Source organism: Periophthalmus magnuspinnatus, chromosome 20 (assembly GCF_009829125.3).
Source record: "Periophthalmus magnuspinnatus isolate fPerMag1 chromosome 20, fPerMag1.2.pri, whole genome shotgun sequence".
NCBI classification, from domain to species: Eukaryota; Metazoa; Chordata; class Actinopteri; order Gobiiformes; family Gobiidae; genus Periophthalmus; species Periophthalmus magnuspinnatus.
In genome coordinates, this window is record NC_047145.1 from 14,168,644 (window position 1) to 14,190,207 (window position 21,564).

The following is a 21,564-nucleotide window of genomic DNA, read 5'->3' on the forward strand; positions in this document are numbered from 1 at the left end:
TGGCCTTCAGATAGCACAAACAGACTTGTTGATGTAAACTTTAAATGAGAGTCTGGCCTTGGCAAAACACAGAGCCTGAGGAATGGCTAGACTAGTTGCTATTGACATCCAATAAGTCTTGTGCGGCCGATGAAAAGGTCAAATGAAAATATGAGTGGGCAGGAGCCAATGCCAGGCTAAAATTGTGGTGCCATTTGACCTGGCATCACTGGCATCACTGGCATCTGAAATAGCACAGCAGACAATAAAAGTAATGTAAGATATCACCAAGGCTACAACTGGTGGCATGTTTTATGAGATTGTGTCATTTTATTCAACCTGCAGCATTTTCAGTGCACCATAATGTTATGGTGCCCAAAGTGACAGTTGGCAGTGAACAGATACCAGATGTCACTATAACCCAGTGTCAGGGCAGCCTGGTTTACCATAACTTCAATAATTGAGCCCAGTTATAATTGAATGCTGTTAAATATATGATTCATCATTTATTTGCACACTATTGTTTTAAACAGAAAAAACAAAGCCAAATGATATAACTTTCACTATAGGAGTGTTACGATTAATGATTTGTAAATTGTGGCTCTAGATCATAGTTGTTAGACAGTTACATAATTGAAACACTATGTAACTGTTTTGGTAGAGGATCCACCTTCTGGAGATGGATGCTTCTAAGGCATTTTTTAGATAAGGTAAGTTAAATACCATGGAACAACAATACAATGTACAGATGTATAGATTATATACGATACATATAATCTATACATCTCAATGGCACAATTATGTCTCAAAATAAAAATGGTCTGAGTTAAGTTGATTCAATAATTCTGAAAAACATTAGACAGTGTGAATAAAAGTGTGTCATTAATGGTAACACCCAGAAAATATAAATGTTTCATCTTACACAATAATCATAAAACTACAACTTGCCAGCCAGATTTACATGCCTCATTCTAAGGCCTCAACAGATAATGAACTTTCTCATACTGACCACAAACAAGCTGTGCCATGACCATAAAACACACTATATACATTCTGTTAACCCAAGTGTCACCCTTCAGTCTTCACAGAGTTTAGAAATATCTTATCTCATCCATGTCTGAGCAGATTAATCCCCACATTGTTACATCTTTGCTCAAAAACCATAAGACTATTTTATCATGTGGGAATTCTCCATGTAGAAAGCTGTTATCACTTGAAACCGACACAATCCTCAGTTCACCACAACAGCAATTGTTCACAAGAAAGTAGCACCCCCCAGGCTTAACTTGACTCTTACACTGTTATCCATTTAAAGACTATTCTCTAATTGACTGAATGCAAAAAACATAAAAGTGGACCAAAGCTCAGATATTTCACTTGGCTGTGCTCCCAGTCTGCTGCCTGTGCATTGTCTGAAGGCTGTGTGCTTTACAGAAACAGGCTTAAAAGACAAAAACAAGCATTCTCTATTAAGCTCCTTTGCCAGATTTGACTATTTCACAAAAAAGATAATTTTTCAAGCTCCAAAGGTGCATCGTACAAGTTTGTATGACTATAATAAAATAGGGCAAGTACGTTTTTAAATACATCTCAAATGACACTTTAAGTATTGTTCATCTTTTTAATTAAAAGCTTTGAAAGGGTTTGTATCCAATTTTAAACCATGAATGAAGTGCATTTTTCACATTACATTGTTATTCCCGCCCAATTAGTCTCTACCCTCACTGTATGGGATAGTCACACAGTTCTCTCCATGTGGTTCTCGTCTAACATCATATATATAGAGAAAGACAAAAACATTCAGTCACATTTTGTTCTAAATAGCTGCGTTTACAATATACTGTATATATTTTCCTGAACTAGAAGAAATAAAAGTCAGCTACAGGTCCTTTAGGTCCTCAGAGAATTATGGAAATTGGTGTTGTTACAGGTGCCTATAGTGGACAAAACAGAAAAGAAAAATACTATAACATAAACCAAAAATCTAAAAGGAATTGTTCATTGTGGAAATGCAGCTGAACCTAGTCATAATAAGTAAATTGGCACCAGTAGCTCAGTTAGTAGAGTGTTTGTCCACTGATCTGAAGGTTGGTGGTGTGATTCCAGCACCCACAGATGAATGCTATTGTTGTGTATTGTTGTGTCCTCGGGCAAGACACTTAACCCACCTTGCCCCAGTGTCTGTGTACACTGTTGTATGAATGTGCGTGTGAATGGGTGAATGGTTCCTTGAGGTAAAGTGCTTTGAGTGCCTTGAAGATGGAAAAGCATTGTATAAAATGTGATCATTTAGCATTTTACTATAAATCACACTGTGTAGCACTAATGCGTGCCCTTGCAACTGATTTTTGATAACAGTTTTATTATATTAAACAAATTGGGGCACTTCAGTAAAAGTGATTTCTGATGTAACATATCAATAAAATCCCTCTCTTTAATTTGAGATATTTTCCCACTGAATAACTAGACAGGTTGTGAATTGTGAATTGGAGGCAGTGGCATTTAGGCACTGTAACTCCATAAAATGCAATCTGTGTGGACAAATGACCATATTAACTGGAATGAGGACAGTTATACAGTATGAATGTGGCTGAATACAGGGAGGAAAAGCTGTCTTCTGGGAGGGCAGTCAGACTGATAGCCCCTGAAGCAGAGGCATAGGAACAGAAACGCCCTGCAGACAAAAGCCCCAGAGGTCTGCCAGGAGCAGATAGCTTTCCCTATTCTCATTCCTCCATCTCTGTCTGCAATGCAAATTCAGCTATCTCCCATCCTCTCTAGCCATTCATTCTGCAAGTCACTATTCCTACCCATTGACGCCAACTTTTAGTGAATCCGCGAAAATACGCTAACTACACTGCATACTTTATGTCTTCATAGCAGCGTCTTTGAAATAGTTGGCTAAGAAGTGCTCTTTGGTCCTTTGATGTGATAATGGCTGGTTGTGGTGCTGTGGTTTTTGCTGTCAAGACTCAAGTGGAAAACAGCCTTGTAGTCTCTGGCCAACACGCCTGGCGGATCACGTGTTAAAGCCGCACATAAAGCATCTATTCCCCCTTACCCGAGTGGGTCTATCAGGGTGTGCTGTCTGGACACTTGGCACGGCCGCTCCTCTTTCCAGTCTGAACGATCAGTCCACAGTGTTGATTCCCGGGAATGGTTTGTTTTTCTAGCCCTTGTCTAGCCGATGATCCCAGTGAGGTGTAAATGCAGGACTATTGCTGCTTGGCTGGTACAGCACACTTGGTGGTTTGCACAGTTACTTTTTTGGCATTCAACCATAGATCTTGTAATTTAGTATGGAATTTCCCTTAAAAAATGACTAAAGAGATATTTTTTCCTAACCTTGCAATAAGGAATGTCTGCAAACTGTCTAATCTGTCAAGCACAAAGAGAATTTCCAATAATAATACTAAAAGCTGCTTCAGAGTTTGAAAGCTGTGTTCACTTACCACCAGTCGCCACGGTGATTTCACGCAGGAAATGTCCATAAAATGGGAAATCGAAAGACAGGTTGACTCTCTGGAAAAACAGACAGGGTAAGAAATATGATGTGAGCCAAAAAGTGGCAAGGATCATTGGGAAAATGTAAAAAAAATAAATAAATAAGTAGCAGTAGTTTTGATAATTTTGTTGACACAACGTGAACATAGCACTCAGTTGGAAGCAGTATCATACAATTCACTTTATACTTCATTAGATTAGACTTATTAGATTAGACTTTGTGTTTGAATATTCCTAAACTAAAAAAAAATGCTGTTATGTTCCCATGTGAGGTAGGCTTTCAGATCCCCAGACTGTGTTGTCTTGTATTACTTAAAAAGAATAACAGCACAGGATGTGCTCTATTTTACTCCTGTTATATTGATGGATATCATTGCAACTCATTTTGGCTTTCAAACAAAGAGAAATGGGTGGCACATTTTTGAATGTCAAAAGGAAAATTGGTAGTAATAAATGTAATATATGGCACAGTTATATTCTGTAAGAGGTCCTTTGCCATCATACAATGAGTTCATATAATTGACTTTGTAATAAGGTACCAGTTTTAACTTCTTTTTTCATTTTTATTAGCTTAACATCATCCAACAGACTTTAAAAACTGAAGGCTTATAAAACACCCTGGTTCAAATTAGCAGCACACTCCCTACACTGTTTAAAATATTACAGAGGCGATCTGAATACAGAGCCACAGAATGTTATGCAGATGGACAGCGCACAGTAAACATGGCGTTTCATGCATGTTTTTGGACTACACTGGAGGGACTAATCCTGTGGCCTACCACACAAGCCTCACACAGACCATTCACAACTTCCCTTCTCCCTGTGTCTCGGCTGGAGTTGACCCTGCGCCTGTGTTTAGTTTTACAACCTCATGGGCTCATTTTCTCTCAGAGGCCGGGCCAAAGGGCTGGCAGTGGTACAGTGCCACCTCCGAGCAGCCATTCCGTTTTAGCACTTTGAGGTTTGCACCGTTTCGCTGGATTTAAACCCCCATCATAAAAAATACATTTGTTTTATATTGTCTGACGCACTGGCTCGAGCCCGGCAAAGTTTCATGTCTAGTGCACATGAATCACATTATCCACGTTTTCAAATCATCTTGCCTTGGGTACTGAGTTTTTCCTATTGATTTTATGAGACAAAATCAGAGTTACCTCGCATTCATGCCTTGTTATTTGAGGAATGACCTGGCTTGCCAATTGTGCGGCTAGAGAGAATAGCTTCCGTCTAACCAGTATAGTTCAATCCATCATTACATGACTGAAGCTATAGGAGCAGAATACACAATGTAGGAGCTCTATTCTCCATCGCAGGGGCCATTGTTCAGGCTGACTGCTGCCTCTCCTGCCCCAGCCTCATGTCTTCATCTGTATGCACCTCACACCAGTCACCTGCTCGTGCACAGGGAAGTGACGGCCTAAACCCACAGACCTCTCACAATGAAGCTTTTCAGAGTTTAAACAAGTGCATTGTTTACTTTTACTAGGACTAAATCACATAAACTGAAAGCACTTTGGTTGCCATCCAGAGTTTAATGTATTTAGACAGCACATAGGCATACACAAGTTTTACATTTAAAGAGGCCATGTTGGCAAACTTCATACTGGCTTTCTGATAATTTATGTTTAGAATTTAAAGATATTTGTTCAAGTACAGAGAACAGGATATTTGAAGCCTACATTTTACTTTTGAATACTTGGATTAGGATAGTGGGTAGTGAAGTATTTTAAAAGAATTAGCAGCATGGTTATTACAAGCACAGACAATTTAGATTTAGATGAAGGTTCATGAACTTTGAAATTTGATAGAACATTGTAAGAGCCTTTCCTGATATAATGTGCTTACTTTTGAGAGCTTATTGTTCAGAAGGGAATAAAATAGTATTACACATATAGTTTTATGTTAAACTACAAAGATTATAGCTATTCTAAAAGCTCATAAATTCAAATTAATTTCAAAGACTTTCCAGAATTGAGTGCCCAAACTGAAATGCTGCATTTGACTTACCGCTGCTTGTCGGTGTGTGTTGGACAGAATTCCGTGGATCTTCACCTTTTCCTTGTCCATCTGGTCAACATTTACCCACAAGTCTTTGCTCATGGGATCTGAAGGGCCGTATGTTTTGGATGTGTAGTAATTGTGGAACGTATCCTCCTAAATGACAAAAAACAGACATCATGTTAGTTTAAAATGTGAGAGTGGCCCGAACTGACCCACTAGGAAGGTTTCATAGCACTCTAATATTTGCTATACAGTAACTACAGTGGATGGAGAAACAGTTACAGTATTGTCGTTGCTAGTAGTAGTTACATTAGAATTACAGAGCACATGTTTGATCAGAAATGTAAAAAGTAAAAGAAATGAAAACAATTTGACATCATTATAGGGTTGTCAAAAGTATCAAAAATCGGATGCTAATCTATACTAAAACTAGTATCGAAAATAGATAGTCAATTGAGCAAGTATCGATACTAAAAAGGTCACATGGACAGAAATGAACCTTTCCTGAATAGGTTTAGAATGATCTTGAGCTGTGTCAGAACAAGTATAAGACCACGTAGACTAGTATATGCCCATGGACCACTATGGAACCTACCTATAAATGAAGGTACTGCAATTTAATGTTAAAAATTACATTCTGTTGTCCAAATAAAATTATTTCATCGTGGTATCAGAATCAGTATTGAGTATTTAATCTATTCCTTAATATCAATATCTAATTTTAGTATCGTGACAACACAACATCATTAGTTTTTATGGAAGGAAAGTCAGTCTGAGTTTGTGCACCACAAGGACATTTTTAGCAAATTTACATCCCCAGGTTTCAAGATATTGCATCACACTGTATCGACTGACTCAGCATTCACATTCCTCCACTCTTTTGTCTTCATAAAAGCACAAGTTGATGTAATGTGCGTGGTTAAGTTAACAAAGTAGGAAGTTCATTAAAGTGCATTTGTTCCACTGCTAAAAGTCGAGAGTAGGCTGCAGACTTCAGATTGTTTTTATAGGAGACTTTTATAAGGCATGTGGGAGCGGTCTGTCTGCCTTTTACTGTTTCCTGAACACAGTTAGGAAGGATGCATGTGCTGCTTTACATGGGGTCAAAGGTTATGCCCTACAGCCATGGATGCATAATCCATGTAAGAAAATAAACAACACGGACAACACATTTTACTTGTTAATATATAAATGCACGTTGTTTTTTAAAAAGGGGGTATTATGCTAAATCCTACCATGCCAAAAACTTTTTTATATGTCATCCATGTATGTTTGAGTAATCTAGCAATCTCTCCCAGGCCCTATTCAACTACTAAACTTCACAAATATAAGGCAATATGAAGTAGTTTGATTAGTGAACTGCACGCTGATTGTGTTGTGCATTTTCAAAACAATAAAAGGTAACACGGAGATCTAAATATGTAATGTTTAATATCCCATTGAAGTATAATGCCCCCTCTTTAATAAAATCCTTCAGGAAATATCATAATAACAGAAAAAAGTTGTATACACAGTAATAACTTTGTCTACATTATTGTTACTTCTTTGCTCATCCCAACACTGCAGTGCATAGATAGTATCAGGATTCAGGAGGTCTCGCTGCCTGGTACCTCATCTGATTAATTTGTGCTAACAGTGCCAGAAGCCTCTCATCTTAGATTCATCTGCAGCTGATATAGTCCCCTCCACAGCGCTGTCTTACTCAGCAGTCTCACTTAACAATACAAAACAAGACACTTGTAGAGGAAGTGCATGCAAATGTGGTTGTAAAGATTCTGCTAATCAGCACAGGAGATATGAGGCTCTTTATGTGGACGAGCAGCAGGCTGTTTACAGGGAGGGAGTGTATGCTTCTACTTAAATGGGACAATCAAGCAAATAGAGACTAAATATATATAAAGCCAATTAAATGTTCAATATTATGCATTTATGTAGGCTCCATGGAGTCAGGCAGGTGATTCCACCAGGCCAAAATACAGGTCATATCTGTGAAAAGGCAAGTTGGCTCATAGTAAGAATGCATGTTTTTTGAGGTATTTGTTTAGCAAAAAAACAATATACTTTGGAACATTCTAGGCAGGAGACAAGGGGGTGGTGGACCTCACACCAGAAATGTTACACAGTATACCTTTAAAGTGTCAGCCCCATGTGTCTAGAACTGGTACCAAACTTTTGTGGCCTCTTTTGCGAACAATCTCACCAATGTTACATACCCCCCTGGATCCACTTGGTGTCTAGATTCCCACCCTCTTTTTAATCCTACCCATTACTATCATCCACTTGAAAATTTCTCTCATGACAATTTAGGTTGTTTCAAAAGCTTGCAAAAATACAACAATGGCCGGTACTCTGGAGGGTGATTGTAAATGTGCTGAACAGACAAAAGACTGGAAAATCCCTTCTTTTTACTCTGTGTCTCTAATTTACAGCAAAACAAAAGTCTAAGAAGTGCACTGTTTGTAATGTGTTTACTTTAAGAGCACAAAATATCTGTATGTTAATCCTGTGAAGGTTGTTAATTTCACTTATGTATGCTTTCAACATTCAAAATATAAGATATATCCACTTAGCCTTGAAATGATTAATCCTATAAAATGAAATCATGTCACTCATATTTGTTCCCCATTCCTCTTTTATAACACATACTTGGATACACCCACAGCCAAGTAAACAGCTACTTTAGAGTCCGTTTGAAAGAGCATTAAAGGGGTGATGGTGATCATGTGTGTACCACTTACATCAGCTGATAACATCTCTGATCCATTATTCATTGGACTGGCCTGTCTCTGCTGCTTGTAGCTGCTAGAAGGTATTTTTCGTATATGTGTGAAGAAATTCAAGTAGGTAGGGCTGCTGGACCTATATACGCTATAGAGGGGGATATATATATATTTTACAGTTCAAATGTCTGTGTATTTTTGATATACTTCAGAAGGAATACATGTAAAGAGGCATTGAAATAATACAGTCACCTCAAGATGTCAACACAGAAAATCTATGATCGTAGAAGTTAGAATAGAGCTGTAAAAATGGGTTAAAAAGGGTTAATCTAAAGAGCAGAATCAGAGAAAAAAAAATCCATACTGTGCTGACAGATTCACTTGTACTGTACATTAGGGCTGGCTGATATGACAAAATAAATGTAATCATGATCTCATCCTCACAGCCATATTGTCATACTGCAGGGTTTCAGATGAAATCACAGCATTCTATAGGCCAACATTATTTAATGTAGATGGAGACAGCTTGTGAGTGACTTGGGCCTAGTCACTAATAGAAATGATTTTGATCAAACATACATTGTTATCAATAAGATAAACTGGCTGCTGCCCCTCATCTGGGAGTATGGCATTATCACATCCTAGAATCTGAAAACCATCAATAGTGACTCAGTGCTCCTCTGTTTAATGCAGCTCTATGCTCACTCTCCCACACATGCTGGGTTTCTATGCTTCTAGGGGATGTAACATTCCTGCACTTCCTACAGACTCCTACATCCTGACCATAACCAGTGACACCTAGTTACTCCTTGCCTAACTTTAACCTAAACCAATTTCAACCTATACCTGCATTTCCAAAAAAAAAAACAAAACAAAAAAAAACGCACAAAAAAGAAAAATCTCCCAAGAATAACCTCATGTTTTATTTTGAACAAGCTGTGCCATGGGCAGTGTGATTCAGCGTTCACAGTAATGAATGCACAGCAGTTTTCGATCTGGCATTGGAGCATGTTCTCTTCTAAGTGACACACAAACAAGTCAATGTACCAAAGCATTTAAAGCCCAGAGCAGTCACAGCGGGAAAACTGTCAGGAGCTAGAATTTCAGCAAAAACTCAGCACTAAGAACATCACCAATATCACCGCACATTAAAGAAGGCTAAGAAAATAACACCAGCAACACAGTACATGAACCCATTCTAAGTCAACAGTGATTATGGTTGGATGGAGATTGCAGGGGGATTGGTGTAAAGTCAGGTTACGAGATGAAAAAATACTAGGTAGTTGAGACATGCCCAATGTTGTTGAAACTCAATATAGAAACAGAATGTGCCATATAGAATCTGATCAAATGCCAAGCACACGGCACATTTGTTTATGTTCTTTCAAAGGCTGCAGTAAAAATGATGCCCCCAGACAGCTGTGAGCCAGCACACTTAAAGACATGTTTTTAAACTGTGAGGTCAGGACCTCATGTTTAGCTTGTGCGGCATGGAGGGAATGCTGCAGGTGATCTGAGTGCAACTGTGTCAAAGTGCTATCTGAATTTGTGAATGTGATTTTGACCACAAGAGTACAATTGCCATTTCTTTAATACTATTCAGATCTATTGTTTAAGATCTGAACACAGCCGCAATTATGTGGCCATAAAGAGGTAAATTTAAAACTTGAATTTGTATTTAGAGGTACACTATGTATTCTGGTGTTCGCTCACTCTTGATAGAAACATCACTGGCAGGGCAATAAGATTAGACACTGACCCACAGGTTGAGGGTGTGATTCCAGCTCCCACAGATGAATACAGTCTTGTGTCCTTGGGCAGGATATTCATCTCCAGTGTCTGTGTACACTGGTGTATGAATGTGTGTGTGAATGGGTGAGTAATGTAATTAATGTAAAGCGCTTTGAGTGCCTTGAAGGTAGAAAAGCGCTAAATGAAAATGTGACCATTTGCCATTTACCATGTTATTGCTTTGCTTTTTAGGTTCCACAGTATGGCATAAAGCTTTTTTATTATCACCATAAACAAAAGTAAGTGATACCACAAGGCCAACTTACAGGTCAGATCTGAAGAACAGTAAGAATGCATGTTTTTTCCAGGAACAACAAAATGCAAGGTAGATAGTTCAGTGCATTACAACACTAAAATTACTCTACTGTGGGACGAATAAAGGTTTTTATAGCTATAGTTGCACAGTGCACCTTTAAATAAGTGACAATTATTAGCATGAATTATTAATTTTAAGTTTATGCTCAATGTCCTATTTATCTTTCCTAATTGTTGCTGAATTGTCGCCTGATTGGTTAGTCTACATTAAACCTGGGACATGCCAACCACACTTTTTCTTCAAAATGGAAGTTCAATGAAATTAAGGCTATAGGGACATTGCTTTAACAACTGGACAAATGGTCACGACATGCAGAAATATAGCCTGTTAAGATGGTTTAATTGGCAAGAATCTACTGAATACTTTCTCACAGTTTGGGGCTTAATCCCTCTGCAACTGGTTCCCACCTTTTATAAAAGTGTGGCAGTTCAGTGTGGGGTAATGGGGCAGAAAGGCGATCTACAGAGTTATAGGCATCAGGCGTCCCACTGTCTGCTCTCAAATAAACAGAACTTGCACATTCAATGGAGATGATTCTTCGGCTACAGCAATCACTCATTGACCTCAAGATCATAACTCAACATTTAAAGTTAATTCAGTTACTTTATATGGTGATATTTTAATTGTATTTAAAGATACATATAGTTTAGTCCACCTGGCATTAAACTTATCTATCTTCATAGAGACAGAAAAGCGACGCCTCCAGGTCAAGCCTCAGGTCAGATCTGTGGAGAGGCAATGTATTTCTGAGCAATAAAAACACTTTAATGCCATACTGTGGAACATTCCAGGCAAAGCTCTATCAGAAGTTACATAGTGGATCTTGCAAAACATAAATAAAATAGAAAAATACACACAAAAAGTACTTTATCCTTGTTTTAATAGATATCCCCACTCCGAAGGCTTCTCTATGCCATGTACAACACTGTCAGGTAAGATCACATAAAAATCTTACAAATGACCACTATTCTTACAACAATAGAAAATGCTGGGGGAGGCGAAAAAAATCATGGGCATCGCGAGCGGTTTGGGGTTGACTGTTTACAGCTGACGATCAAAGCACCCTTCTCCTCAGTGACACAGTACTGAGAACCTAAGAATGATTAGAGGCTGAGGGCGGACTAACAAGAAGTCTAAACGCAGAAACCACCATCATTATAGCACCATAACTGTGTATAGGCCTATAGGTGTCAAAGGAACACTAGTGAGGCCCTATATTTATACAGACAAACAACAGCCCAATACTGGCTGCTGTGGTTCAAATATGAGAGGGTATCATAGACATGGCTGAATTTGATATTAAACCTTAAGGGCCTTATTTTTCATTACCGCTGTTCTTCCAGAGACTTATAATGCCTCCAGGAAGGGAGAAAGTATTACAGCAACAGCCTCTGAGTGGACTTCCATCTTTTTGGGCTTTTTATGTCAGCCAAAGGTTTTATGACAGAAAGTTTTATTGGTTAATTAGGGCCCACTGATAGACTCATGCATCACTTTTAGGTTTACTTTTTGTGGTGTGAAAAATGCATCAACAACAATTTGTCAGGTGTTGAGGTTCTTCCTCATAGTATCAGTGGTGGAAGAAATATTCAATTTTGTTTGTTAAGTTAAAAAACCAGAGCAAAAAAAATACTCATGAAACACAAGAAAAAAAGTATTGAAGTACCCCTTTAAAAATGTACTTAAAGAGTAAAAAGTTAAAGTGTTTCACCCATGAGGTCTTATAAAGCTTCAAATATGTTGATTTTGATAAAGATTTGTGCTGAATTTTGTTCAACAGAAACAATTAAATTGATTGATTGTTTTCCTAGCTCTTTTTAGCCATATATTTTTGTTTGCTCAAACTACAAACATGTTAAAAATAAACCCCTCAGACTTTTCTGCAGGTTTAGAACAATAATAACAATTTAAAAAAAAACTTTTACTTTTCAATCCATTTAAAAAATGCAGTGGAGTAGAAAGTACAGATACCTGCTCTTAAATGTAGTTAAGTAAAAGTAAAAAGTATTCACTTTAAAATGTACTTCAGTAAAGTACGGATACCTACATTTTTTTATTTAAGTACAGCACTTTACTACTTTTATTTCACCACGTTCCACCACTGCATAGTAAAGCAGTGTGAACATGGTACACAGTTCCCCAAAATATCACAAAAACAAGTACATGTGTTAGATACTTTGTGCAGTAACAATATATTGGCACAAATACATGTGGCTTAATAGAAGAAACCCATGCCATTACATTGTGTTGGCCTGTCATGATAACACATTTTGAAGTGTGTTATGTTGCTGAAGAAAATATAAACAATAATACTGAATGCCATTGTGCCACTGACATGATAACCCAGGATTTCCCCAAAAAACTGTCCTATATGCAGTTGTTCAGCCTCTATGTGTGTTTGTGCTACCTCTATCTGTGAACTGTTGTCTGAGTCTTCTGTAGACAATACTCCAGGGAAGCCCCCCGGCTCCTCTGGTTCTGCGCTCTGGTCCTGCTCCGGGCTCGCTCTGTTACTGTCCATGTTTCGAGGTTTGGGAGGGAGCCATCTTCTCCACCGATGACTGTAGAGCCTCACATCCACTGCTGAGTCCTCATCTCCAGAGTCTACAGGCAAATAGGAGTAAGAATCCCCTGAAGAGACAAAAAGACAACTGTGAGTACCTACTGAAAGCTGGAATAAAATATAATGACTGTACAGGGAAAACAGGACTGAATGGAACTGATTGCAGATAAGTAAAGCAAAACATTAATGTCTGAACACTAATTTGTATGCAGAGTAATAGCATTGCTTCTCACAGCATCTGTAACATGCACATTAGTGAGTCCCAGCTCTACCCAGAGACCAGTGCATCAGTGTCAAACCCAATAATCCCAAACACCAGCCCAATGAACCTCCAGTGACAGCTGAGAAATATTACTCTGGCAGGTAAACAATAATGTGACTATGACACAAATAGATGTAAGGAAATAAGTGAAAAGTCATACACTGTCAAGGAAATATGAAAACTGCTAAGTGGATTCTGAAACTAAGGAAAAGCTCAATACAAATTTTGATATTGTGCCAATTAAAAACATTATTTTTTTTGTATAACAATATAATTTTCAACACAAATTTGTTTTCAGTGGTCTTTACAAGAACTGCTATAGCTCCAGATGGGTCTTAACCTTGTCATCAAGGTCCAAATCTGCATTATAAATTATATCTCTTCAGAATCAATACTTTCAAATGAGCATCTAGTTCTGAAAGTATCTGGGTATTGATTTTTTATAAGTGGATGACACAAGTGTTCAAATTGAAGTACACAGAAAATTGTGCTTTACCCATATCAAGGCTTGCCAGGAGAAAACTGCTATAGACCATACATAAAGAACAAAGAGACTTTAAAGAGAGTTTATTCCTCAAAGCAAGAAACACCACCTGTTCACATATTTGATCGCTGATTTATACTCACTATTTTTGAAGCATGATACATTGCTGCAAAGACATACTGCCATAAACGATAATACTGAAGCCACAGAAGTCACTTATTCAACCTTCTACAGCTGAAATATTATTGTATTATAACAAAAATACCTCAAATCTTCCTATTTTACTAAGAAATTGTACACACAAATATATTATTCCAGCTTTCATGTTGAATGATAAGTCGATATAATAATTATCATTACAGGCCTAATTACTGCAACAATCCCTTGAATACCAAACATGAACTTTTGTATTCCTCCAGATAGAGAGTGGTAAGTCAAGATTATTTGTATAGCACAATTCGTACACAAAGTAATTCAAAGTGGATTACAGAATAAGAAAGACATTAACATCTCAATACACACAAATCAAAACATAAATAATCATCATAAAATTTACACTGAAAAAGAAGAGTGCAGAATAAAAACTTTTCAGTCATATGCACAGCTAAACAGAACTGTTTTGAGCCTGGATTTGAACATTGTCAAAGTAGAGGCCTGTCTCACATCTTCAGGAAGACTGTTCCAGATTTTAGTTGCATAAAAGTAAACCACTGATTCTCCACATTTAGTCCTGACTCTGGGCACCAGCAGTGTTCTTTTCATTTGAGCCACTCAGCTTTATTGGACCCTTACACTGCCACAGCTTGTTCATAGCAGAACTATTCTTCAGAAGACACATATGAGTTTACTTAACTTAAAACAAGGCCAGTAAAACATGATAACGTGACCCTGGATGTATAGTCCCAGTGTTTCTTTTTTTTTTTTTTTTTGAGAACGAGAGGCAATATAGACCATGTGTTTTTATGCAAGAAACTAGCTCCCCTTTCCTTCATGCTAATGCTTTCCAGGCCTTTATAAGCTCCAGCTCCCACTGCCTCTAATGGGATTAAGCAGTTAAAGACAATTAGTAATCAACTTTCTCCTCATGCCACAAATGCAAAGTTTACACAGCTCCTCCAAGAATGTAAATTGACTTGGCATGCGAACAGAAAACACTTTTATCACTTTATGTTGTTGTCTTTTATTGGATAGAGGTCAATGGGTTTAACTGCCATGTCTGCTCTGCTCCCTCCTGGCTAAACTGTCCTCTTGGCCTCAGTAATATTTTAAGGAGGAAAACTGAACTGAGGTGCTAATAGGCTCTTTATAATGGGCAAAAACTTCAGATCAAATTACTTATGGCTACTGTTGCTGTTGGAATTTAATTTTTTTAAATGCAAGAGGAGGATAATTAAGCAGCCGTCTGTTTTTAAGTCAGATAAGCAAGTAACTACTTCCAGTCATATGCATTCAAAACTCTGAGGTAAAGATAAATTGACTGAAGTATCTCTTGTGCATAAGCTTGTACATAAATTTACTTGTGCAGATTCCCGTGGCTGCTGAAAGTACATTTAGGCAGTGCAAACTTCTGTAATGTTCTCCATTTGTCAAGTAGACATTCCCATAAATTACTGTAAGACAAAAAAAATATGTTTACAGAGAAAAAACTGAAAAGAGAAATCCCAAGAGAGTGTCACAACTAAAACCTAAACAAGTTTAGAGATCGACCAATATGTTTCTTTTCATGGCCAATGCGATTGTTTAGAATTCAGAAAAAATAATGGCTGATAAGCTCTGATGTTTTTTTGGGCCAATGTTTTTGGGCTGATTTTTGGCCCGATTTTTATAATTTAATTTTACTGCATCCACAAACCTGTTTTACTACAAACTGGATAAGAAAGAAGTGTTTTGTTTTACCTTTTGGCTTTGTGTGTGCAGTACCCTCTTTGCACTAAAGTGTTCAAGTAAAGCTATGCAGCTGGTTGGCCCCAGCCAAATAACGGCCTCTCCTGGTTATTTAAAGCCAATAGCGCCGATGCACAAAATAGTGCAAATATCGACCAATGTCGATATTGGCCAATGTCTATCTCTACACAAGTTGTCAACATTTTTGGCCAATGTTTAACTAATAAAATTAAAAACATTTAATTACAATGTGGGCAAAGACTACATCCAAAGAAGCAACAAAGCAGCAGTAGCTAAAGGGTCAAACACCAGGGGAGAATGCTGGTACTAATAATAAATCTAAAATCAGGCCAGTGGAGTCTATTACATAAAACTGTACCCATGTTGTTTCCAAGCTGAAGAAGCATGAATGATGTCATAAATAGAAAAGGCTCAGGACCAGTTTTCAGTTTAAAACCTTCAGTAAAGTTACATTTATAAAACAGATGACATACTGTGTCAGCATTAGAAGGCAAAGCTGGCGTGTTTTTTGATGAGGAAACAATGTTATAACATGAAAGAAAGCTCAAAAATACTCAGCATAATTTTTCAGTACTTCCTGTCACCATTATTTACATACTGTGAAGCAGGATGCACTTGGCCACAGTACTCCATTAACACATAGGCATCTATTCCCATTCTTTAAAGAGCCTCAGTCAGCTCACTTGAATATATGGCTGAGACCTGGCAAACAGTACTGCGTTCAACATGTGTGACCACAACACTGAGCCCGATACGACAAATGACTGCTCTTTTCCCAGAATGCCGTTGAATGTGCACCCATGATGAGTCACTGTACGCTAGACAACTTGCACCTGCATCACCCCTCAGAGCGAGAGTGGAGCTTTTATTATCCCGGGAGCACTGAGGTCTTTTGTCAAGTGTTCGAGAGGGCATTAGGCCAGACCCCCATGGGACACCCAAAATAACCACCCAGCAGGACGGCCTCCTCCTCAGCACCACAGCCTCCTCCTCTTCACTTTTGTGTGACAGGAAATCCTTACTCCTCTGACTCTTCTTTCAATGGTTCTGAAAGCCCCTGCATACCTTCACTCTGCCTAGAGTCCCAGACATGTTGGCCGGACTCACGCCTGTCAACGCCTCTGATTCACAAATGCTGGAGGGAGGATAATACGGTTCAAACTAAATCCTTTCAAGGGCATTTAAGAGGACATAAAACTAAAGACTAAAGGTGCTAGACTGTCTTTCATTTGGTTACTATCATTTTCACATTTTACTTAAGTTGACCCTGAAAAAGGTTATATTTTATTCTTACTATATCCCAGAAAATGAATTTTGTACAGATTTCCTAAACACATTTGTGAACTTTACAACAACTTAAAGGTTCTTTTGGAGAGGTTATTGCTTTGCCTACAATGTTCCAGAGCATGGCATTAAAAGTATCTTCATATAGACAATGATGTAGCACCATCAGGCCATGTTACAGATCCAATCTGTGAAACAGTGGGCCAACTCACAGGAAGAACACATATTTTTCAAGGTATTTTTAGCAAGAAAAACTAAACCAAGAGAAATGCGTGGAATATCATCAAATGTCTCCACTCCTTTACTTGCTACATTCTCTGGAGTTTGTGCTTATATACAAGGAGCTGAGTCTGTCTTCAATCTTAGAAAGCTGAGTACACCCAGCATGTGTTCAGCTGGCAGTGAGGAAGTGTGAAATGAAACCACGATCCATCTATAACCGCCTAAGCACTCCTCAGGTGTAACTTCACAGATGTCCCAGTCATAATATGTGCACATGGTTAGCAGGGACAAACTGTGTGATACTGAACCGAAACGCATAGACCATAATTGGCATCATTTGCACCCTGTAAAAGAGAAAATTGCAGTCTTTTTCCATTCCGTATGCGTGCTCTCCTTCAACCACAATTCATCAGGACATTGAAGGCATGATAAGTCTGTCAACCAAACAATATGCAATATGTCCAAGGTAGCACCATCATTTTCTTGTCTAAATTATTCAACAAATTACTCCTCTGTCTGTTTACCTGTCCCAGAAAATGAATAACAGTAACTTCTTGTTGTAGTAATAGTAGCAGTGGTAGTAGAAGTGGTTATAGTACTGTGGTAAATATAAGATAAGATATGCCTTTATTAGTCCCACAGTGGGGAAATTCCAGACAGATCCAACCAAAGACATTTTAGCACTAACTATCACTCAGTAAGAGAAACTTCAGGAGTAGTATTAGTAAGTTTCTATCCTTTGCTCAGAAAAGATCTTTGCATGAAAATCTTATCATTCCTTTCCAAGCCCCACCAAAATAAATAACTAACTTCAAATACACCACAACTTGGAATAATAGTTACATGCGACTCTTAAGACAACATCCTTCAGTTATCTGGTCTTGGCAGCGGCATATGCGTATGAATCTTTGAAAAGGAGTTCTGTAGAAGTATATTAGCATGACAGGATTTTAATGGCACCATAAATACTGCAATATGAATGTTAGGTTAGCCCAAATTACACAGACAAGCCACTGCCGGTTACAGGGTTACACCAAGTCAGAAATAATGTTTTCTCCACCCTCAGCCAGTCTAGTCTGCTTTTAAAACACATTCTAAACTTAATAGGGTGCAAGGTCATCTCAGCAGTAGCTTCAAAAACATGGATACCAGAAATGTGTTGGCAACATAAAAAAAGCTAAATGAATGCCAGGAGTCTTTTTAGTCTGGAATGAAATTAGAATAAAAAGACAGGGGGCCAATAAGCCAGGATGTGTAACGTGATGGATGAGTTAATAAAGTGAGCTTAATAAGAAATGGTTTGATCTCCGCAGAGCTGACGAAACAAGGATGTCTGATCTGGGCTGATAGATGATAGCTCACATGTGGCTAATAGAAAGTGGCAGCGAGAACATGCAGAGATATTAAAACTACACCAGCCTTCAAGTATCACATTAGAACAACTGACAGGCGAAGTTAATGACACAGATTAAGTATTGATTAGTGCATAGTTTAGAAAATATATCATTTAGGTGTAAGTGTAATGACTTGAGCTGTTATATGGGAGAACTGTGACAGCAACTAGGGAGTGGACAAGATTTAAAGATTCAAAATCTTGCAAGGTCAGAATTCCACAAGATTTCTTGTCCATCTGGAAATCAATACGGACATTTTGTGTTTTCTGCCAACAATCTGCAGTCAATAAATATTACATTAAATTTCAAGGCTGAAGCATGATTTGGCATGCAAACAATGTGTTTTGCTTTTACGGAAAAATTTGGATGATGTGCAACAAAAAGGAAATGTTTCAACAAAATATGTATTGATTAACTTATTTCAAACTATGCTAAAATCTTGTTAGTGTTGATTTTTCACCTCTAATGGCTACACTATTGGCTGAGAGTTTCCGCAAAGCTATAGTTCTTAAGGTGTGTCCCAATCTATCCGTCAAAACTTTTCAAGAAGGGAACAATGGTGAACTGCTATTAAGTAAAGAGAAGTGCTAACATTGGTTCAGGTGTAAAAATCTCACAACACAAGCGCATATACTTCTGAGGCTGCAGGACCACCAGTAAAGTAGGCAGGTGGTCATAATGTAATACCTGACTACTGTATAAAGCCTTAGGCAAAGACACGTGCTAACAAACATACATCAGAGTATAGACTCCTCAAATACCAGACCGACCTGCAGTTATTGTAAAGTGTGCTATTCTAACCCCTTTAACACATCCCCTTTAAGGCGAACAGTCTGTCATTAAGCAGATGCATAAAAGTGTCAACGGGAAAGAGAGCCACCTGTGAATTGAAAGACCGTAAGAGTTTTCAGTTTCAAACGGTGATCACAGACAGCATTCAGAGAGATTAGATATGAGACGCATATAAATCATCACAAAACCACCAAGGCAGTCAAAGAGGAGTTAGTAAAGAAAGAAGAGATGCGATACTCCAAAAGCCCTACAAATTAATGCTAACCAGTTCCCAAGGCAGACAGAAGGCATTCAAGCAGGCCTTTTGCTAATTAGCGCTACCTCACTACACCAGAGATTTTTGTTTCTAAAAGAATTACTCACATGTCCAAACGTCAAAGCAGCACAAAATGGTTTAAGATTGGAAACACGTTATAATTGGGAGAAATTAAATCAGCAGCATTGCAGATTCATATGCTTGTTTTTTTATGACAGACATGACATGACAGGTCTAATGTCTGTCATAAAAAAACAAGGATATGAATTAGACCTTAGAAAAAAAAGAAAAGCCAAAACAACAGACCCCAGCCTCACAAAAATAAGCCCCACACAAAAAAAGTAACTAGCAGATCATTATCTATCAGTGTTCAACAAGTGTTAATGAGATGCACACCTTTAAGACGTTATAACTGACATATCTAAACATTAATTTAACTAGATATTTCAGTCATTACTTCGATTAAAAGGAAACAGAACAGCCAAAGACAAAAAAATAACTTCACAACTCCACCTTAACCTCACAACTTTTAATATATATTTTTTTCATTCTCATAAGTGTCCCATTGGAACTATAATAAAATATAAAACGTGAAAGTCAACCATAGACTGTATATATAAATGGACATAGCTAACGTGCTAGCCAGCGTGTTCCAAATAGGAAGTGATTCTGGGCGCACTTCTGGCTCCATCGACTCTGGCTCCAATTCACTTTATGTTGAAAAATTGTCAGCAGTCTGTCTGTAACTGCTGCAGTGTGCCTCGTCATTTTGGTCTTAAAATGCTAATATTAACCTGCTCTACATGGTCCTGGGGTTGTTATTTTGATATTTTGTCTGTAAATCAAGATATGCACATTAATAACAAACCAATCAGGCACCTTCTTTCACCAAGGTTGCTACCACTAGCATTAGCAACAGGTTTGATTGACAGCATTACTAAGAGCCCACTCCCTGCTGAACCAGTGGTGCGGGAAGGGGTGGCATCTTCAACAGCTTTGCTCTGGATTGGCTCTATGGCTGCTATGATAATCAAACTCAGAATTCCAACTAGAACTCGGCTCCAAATTTGCCTCTATAACTGCTAGCCTCGATGAGCTTTATTTGGCTGGAGCTGAACGCTATGGTTGACATCACACTCACATAGTCCACTTCTTTATACAGCCTATGATGTCAACTGTATAGTACATTTAAAAAAGTATCTACAGTATACTTAAACAAGACACTACCTGACATATTCTCATTAAGATGCACCAGCCAATAGCAACCAACTTCTAAAATTGGCTAACTGTGCCATGTCTGTTCAGACCATTCAGACGTGATAATGGGCAGGTGTAAAAGGAAGCAATGAATAATTTGTAGAACATCCCAAAGTGTTAATTACATTTTGCCAAAAATGGAAAATGAGAGGAAATAATTAGAGCCAGTTCATTCGACAGCAGAATTAATTTAAGCAAGACAAGATGCATGTTCGAGGAAGCAAATGTGTGCAACTTTAAATCCAGTCAATTTTCAAATCAACATTTTAACCCAGACTAGTGCCCTCTGATCCATCTTTGTCGGAAATGGTTATTTTAGTTAAGACACTGGACAAATGGGAGCAGGCTGATTCGGCTGAACCACACAGCAGCCCATAATATGCCCGAGCACACGAGTATCAAACCTCAAAACACAGGGTTGGGAGCAGTGAAGTAAACCATGGAGGGTGCGCTGTCACCGCTGTGGCTTCCTAAGTGTAATTGGTGGTTGTCTTGGCTCCGGTATCGGTCAGAACAGGAAGTGTATACACTGAAATTTTTGGCACTGACACGTAGAGAGGAAAGTAAGTTAGCTGCAGGCGTTCAGAAGACAGGGGGATTACAGGGAGAAAAGAACATTGAAAAGAGCTGACACAGATGCTAAGGAATTCAGAGTACTGTCCATTTTGTGTTGCAGCTCATTGGGGCCATAGAACACCCCCTTCACCTATTCAGTCAGACTTCAACTCCTTCACTTTCACACCACTGGACCATATGAAGCTGGACGGGCAGGTAATCTGTCAGTGTAACAGCTCTCTCCTGCACAGAACATTACCTGTGTTAACAGTGGATTCT

The 21,564-nt window shown here is 38.3% G+C and overlaps 1 protein-coding gene across 2 annotated transcripts in view; it reads right to left on the reverse strand.

The window, feature by feature from the left end:
• Positions 1 to 21,564, reverse strand: part of plxdc2b (plexin domain containing 2b) — a 71,993-nt gene that overhangs the window by 26,226 nt on the left and 24,203 nt on the right. For both annotated transcript variants that reach the window (XM_055229962.1, XM_033985669.2), the window contains exons 2-4: positions 12,719 to 12,942; positions 5,491 to 5,637; positions 3,432 to 3,501 (exon numbers count right to left, since the gene is read on the reverse strand). In XM_055229962.1, coding sequence (XP_055085937.1) covers positions 3,432 to 3,501; positions 5,491 to 5,637; positions 12,719 to 12,942 — 441 coding nt within the window. The remainder of the gene's footprint in view (positions 1 to 3,431; positions 3,502 to 5,490; positions 5,638 to 12,718; positions 12,943 to 21,564) is intronic.